The sequence below is a fragment of the Micrasema longulum genome, unplaced genomic scaffold (assembly GCF_059751315.1).
Source record: "Micrasema longulum isolate JH-2025_06_02 unplaced genomic scaffold, ASM5975131v1 h1tg000977l, whole genome shotgun sequence".
Classification (NCBI taxonomy): Eukaryota; Metazoa; Arthropoda; class Insecta; order Trichoptera; family Brachycentridae; genus Micrasema; species Micrasema longulum.
Window position 1 is genome coordinate 71,589 of NW_028278167.1, and position 5,113 is coordinate 76,701.

The 5,113-nt window shown below is 32.6% G+C and overlaps 1 protein-coding gene across 1 annotated transcript; it reads right to left on the minus strand.

The window, feature by feature from the left end:
* Positions 1-1,134: 1,134 nt before the first annotated feature.
* Positions 1,135-4,889, minus strand: LOC148277813 (collagen alpha-1(II) chain-like). Its single transcript, XM_088232353.1, has 3 exons — positions 4,790-4,889; positions 3,517-3,634; positions 1,135-2,268 (listed from the first exon to the last, which is right to left on the minus strand). The coding sequence occupies exons 1-3, from the start codon at positions 4,861-4,863 to the stop codon at positions 2,125-2,127; spliced, it is 336 nt and encodes a 111-aa protein (XP_088088479.1). The 5' UTR covers positions 4,864-4,889; the 3' UTR covers positions 1,135-2,124.
* Positions 4,890-5,113: the final 224 nt, after the last annotated feature.

The window sequence follows — 5,113 nt, forward strand, 5'->3', positions numbered from 1 at the left end:
ATACACAAATTCCTCTACCTGTTTTAGTACACCATTCACAGTGATTAGGATTTCAAAAATCATAAAAACAAAACACTTTAAATACGTATCAATTGTATATTTTGGCCAAAATACAAATTATCTTAGTTTTAACTTACATAGAACAAGGATACAAAAATTATAAATCTAATTATTTACAAAATAAGGGTCTCTATCACAACAATATAAACAAGTCTTTGGTTGGCATAAATACTTAGGAATTAAGTCTCACGTATAGTAAACAATTGCATAATTACGAGGTAAAATATAATTAAGATCAATGCTGCCGTAAAATATACTAAAATTAAATTCAATAACCTTAAATAGTAAATGCACCATTGTTACAGCTCTTTTCCTATAAATATAACGATTATATTACATAAAAAAATATATTCATTCATTATTTTTAATGACGCTAGCGATGTCTTAACTTTGGCAATAGTAAAAATGATCTAGGTAGTTACAGTACGTATATACGAATAGCGGCCATTTTAAGTTTTAGGAATATTTTAATATCAGATTAGACCACAATAATATAAAATAAAGTTTAACACTTTTTTAACCTAAGTTTAAAAATACAATCATAAAAAAATCATTAAAAGAAATACATAATATAAAAAAATATAAAACGTTCCGACTCAGTACAAATTCTTTGTCATAAGCAAATTCCAGTTTCAATAATATTTTTAATGAATAATTTAAACATGGGTGTTCATATTTATGACAAATTGTCTCGAAATAAATTGAAATATTATATTTAACTTCGTATTGTGATTCATTAAAATAATAGAATTACATACATTTAGTGCAAGTTAAGAACGGCTTTTTAGCCGTTTTAGCCTTTCACATAAAAATTCAATATTTTTGGATTTACTGATTCAGAAAACGGGGAAGACCGAGAAATATATGGCATGACCAAATCTAACAAATACATGAAGATGGACATGGTTACACCACATTTACTATATGTGTTCATAGCACATTTACCAGGTTGAGGCGCTTAAATTTATTTGCTACCTACTGGGTCCTGGTTGAGATGTTGCAATGCCTACCGTGGGTACCAATATTTTCCCGGCCCCAATAATAACAACTAAACTGTCATCTTGTGTGCATGTATTTTTGATATTCTCACCACGATCGCAAAAAGTTTATTTTTGCCATCAATAACTCATTTAATCGACATATAATATTCAAACACGTCAAGTGCCCCTCCTTCCTGACCACAGGATCTGATCCGATCCTGACTGCCGTGAGAGAATTTCCAAACAATAAGGAGCCAGAACCTCAGTACAGGGCAGGCAATTGATTCATTGTATTTAGGGTTCGGTGGCAAAGTAAATAAAAGTAACGCATTCCGCGAACCAGACCATTTCGAGCGTTCATCTACCAACAGGCAAGTGGCGCGATCAGACAGGTCAAAAACCGGAATAATCGGCCCGCGTACATGAGAAGATCTAAAAACAGAATGGCGTTCTATCATCTGGCTCCTATCCCTGCGGAGAACTGGCGTGATGGTTTATGTGTGTGCAAGTGCATTATGTTTTATTATATCATTACTTTTTATCATTTGAAGCCTATTATTGTTACAAAAAATATTTTCCCCCTCTTGATGGTGGATTTTACAAGCATTTTACCCGTTCATGTCCCAACTTTATATTATTTTTTAAGCAAGTCAGAACATAATTGATACTATAAATAATCAAACAAATAAAAACAATGAGAAAAAAAACAATAAATTTAACAAAATCAAAAAATAAAATAAATCAAATAAATGGATAACTTAAAATGACCGCTAAAATTATTTTATAAGAGAAGATAAAATATCAATAAATATGAACTGTCCATTTAAGTCTTTAATAGTCTTTATTTATGTGTGCATGGCAAATTTTTAAAATAAAATATTCAAACACAAACAAAAATTGTATATTCTCTCAATTCACTGAGAGGCACTAAAAATAACAGACCATTAAAGATTCGAAAGCACTGTACTCAAATTGATTTTAAATTAAAGTTTATGGGTATAATATCAATAAGATTTGATCATTACATTAATCCAAAAATGAATGCGTCAAAAACAATTTCCGCTTTGTGATGTCGCAAATTTCGCTATTTAAAGCAAACTGGTCCGATTTGGAATCCAAAAGCCTGGTTGTCTTTTCCGTAGTCTTGGGGCATGAAATCCACTATTGGTAGGGAGTCCAGTTTCTTTGACTTGAGTTCAAATATTGTGTTTCCTTTTGTTTGGCCGCTCTGAAACAATAAAATGTAAATTTAAATTTCGGGATCGGAGATTCAAAATAGTTTAAGAGATACGTTGAACAAATTACAACAGGGATGGAGAATACCTCAAATAAGGGAGTATGGAAGTCTAGGCATTTACAGGGCTTATGACCTGTCATTGGCTGGTTTAAGTGGCCACTTTACACACTGTGTAACATTCACCATTTTGCCTATGTTTGAACATCCGTATTTCTTCAATTCTTCCATTTGTTGATTTTAGTGAAGTTAAATCTTAATGATTCCCGAGGGGGTGAAATCCAGTGTTTTGTCCACAAACATTTGGACAAACTCAAATATTGTAATGAAACCAAATGGTCCAAGAAGAAGTTTAAAAATTGGAAAATTGCTTTCAGGCGTTGCCTAGTATGTGAAATAATTCAGTCAGATGAATCTCTTCACAACAATAAAGATTTCAGCTCTTTAACTTCACTAAAATCAACAAATGGAAGAGTTGAAGAAATATGGATGTTCAAACATAGGAAAAATTGTGAATTTTACACAGTGTGTAAAATGGCCACTTAAACCAGCCAATGACAGGTCATAAGCACTGTAAATGCCTAGGCTTCCATAATCCCTTATTTGAGATATTCTCCATCCCTGTTGTAATTTGTTAATCTTAATGACTCCCGAGGGGGAGAAATCCGGTCTTTTGTCTACAAACATTTAGACAAACTTAAATATTGTAAGAGAAACGTAGCAATGTTTCTCGGTATTAATTTTAACAATTATCGTCTTAATTTTAAGGCTATTTACATTACTTTTTACTATCTTTTTCTTTAATGTGTTTCTAAACGGAAATAATAAAACTAATTATTGATAGATGGCGCTTTTATCATTTTTAAATTGAAAAATGCTATTTATACGTTAATTTTCAATGGAAATTTAACGAAACTTGGTTTGCGGAAACTTTACACTTTGTTGATTGTAACAAATACCATAACAATATAATTTACGTCCTTTTCACAAAATGGTGTACAAAACAAAAAAATATTTTTTTGATTGTTTTGTTTTGTAGTAAATACACATAGAAAAAAACCAGCATAATTTTCAATGGTAAGTTATCATTGAAAAGTAACACTAAAATATTTTGATTGAAATTGAGGCTTATTTCAGCTCTCCCGAACATATTTCAAAATTCCAGATGGTCGCTTCTGCCATCTGACTACCGATGTATTGTGTATTGTTTAACCTTAATAAATTAATTAATTAATAAATTACCTTGCATCCATCGATTTGCACATTGGGTCTATGTTTCGGCTTATCGTGAGAAAATTCTATGTCGTTAGATCCTCGAAGTTTAATTGATTTCTCATACCCGAATGAGTCAGCATTATACCTGAAAACAACAGCATTAACGTGTGAATGTCACGTCGCCATCTTGATTGGAGTTGGAGCAAAACGGAATTTTGAAAAAAGAAAATCCCCGCCTCCCCATCCCCAGGGGTGCTATTCTGAACCGCTCTCGCAGCCGTAGGAAAACCAATTATCTCGCGTATAAGTTATAAAATACAAAAGTGAAAGTGTTTTCTACGGCCGCGAAAGCGGTTTAGAATCCCGTTCAGCTGTTCTATATGAAAATCATCATACATATTTGATTTCACGTGATCATATTTATTTGACGTTTAATCATCAGCGTTGTTAGATATGAAGCAAAGCTCAGAGTGATAATGCGTAACCTAGAGAGGAGCCCAAACGTAGGAAAACCATTTTATGACTATTGGGTATTAAGTTAGCTACAGTTCGCAGCAAAACAATGGGCCGTACTCAGGTCGAGAATTGCCAAATGGATATTAATATGCATTGTAATTACTTTTAAATATGTACCTGTGTATTTATCATTGCAGAGTTATTCCAATTTATTTTTCTATAAGTAATTCGCCAATATTTATTTTATAAAACTGAAAATACATGTTTGTGTTTATTTTTATATTTATTTATTCATTTCATTCACAATATATTTATTGCGACATAAATCCCAACTCCATTGAACCAAAGTCCTGTGTTGAGTTTGTTTGTTTGTCCGTCAACTTCTCCGAAGTCACGAGTCGTAGCGGCCTGAAATTTGGACGCGACATTTTAGATACAAATTCAAGGTTAACGTTGCTATTTTCGAGTAAAATGTTAATCCTTTAACACATTTGACGCTCCTACTGCTGCAACCAAACATACTGCAATTTACTATAGTCGATTTTTATTTTTTAAAACGTAAATATCAACGTTATTTACAAACAAAGCCAAGCACAGCTACAAAAGCATCCGATCAAACCGTTACGTTTATGTTGTCAAATAAAACAAAATGGCCACCAATTAATTGCTAACCAACATCGCTTGCGTTCTATGAAACATAGTGCTAGGGCTTCTAACTAGGTTATGCATTATTACTCTGAGAAGCAAAGTGTGTTTACACTGCGTTTGCATGGAAAAAAAATCCCCAAATGAATCGCTCTCTAGGGTAGAGAAGACTCAGTTGAAATATTTTGTTGCAACTTACCAAGCAATCGAATTGACACACGAATATGTGAAGTTCTGATAGGCCTCTTCGGAAAGAAGTCGCAAGAAATTCATTTGAACCGGGCCAATGGATTCATAGGTGATCTAAAAACAAAAATCACTACCAATTTAAATGGACTATTCAGATAATATTATTTTAGCGATTTGCTGATGAAGGTCGATAAATCGAATGTGATGGTTTTTGGAAGAAATGAAAGTATGATTACATGTGAAATCACTGTGAATAAGGTTATTCTAAAACTGGTAGAGGAATTTATGTATCTAGCAAGTATGTTTACTCTGGGGATGGAATGACTGAAAGAGA

Coding starts and splice junctions, on each gene's coding strand:
- LOC148277813 (XM_088232353.1), bottom strand. CDS start 4,863: ATGAATTTCTTGCGACTTCTTTCCGAAGAGGCCTATCAGAACTTCACA. Junction 3,635..4,789: donor TGTGTCAATTCGATTGCTTG/GTAAGTTGCAAC, acceptor TGTTGTTTTCAG/GTATAATGCTGACTCATTCG. Junction 2,269..3,516: donor TGCAAATCGATGGATGCAAG/GTAATTTATTAA, acceptor TTATTGTTTCAG/AGCGGCCAAACAAAAGGAAA.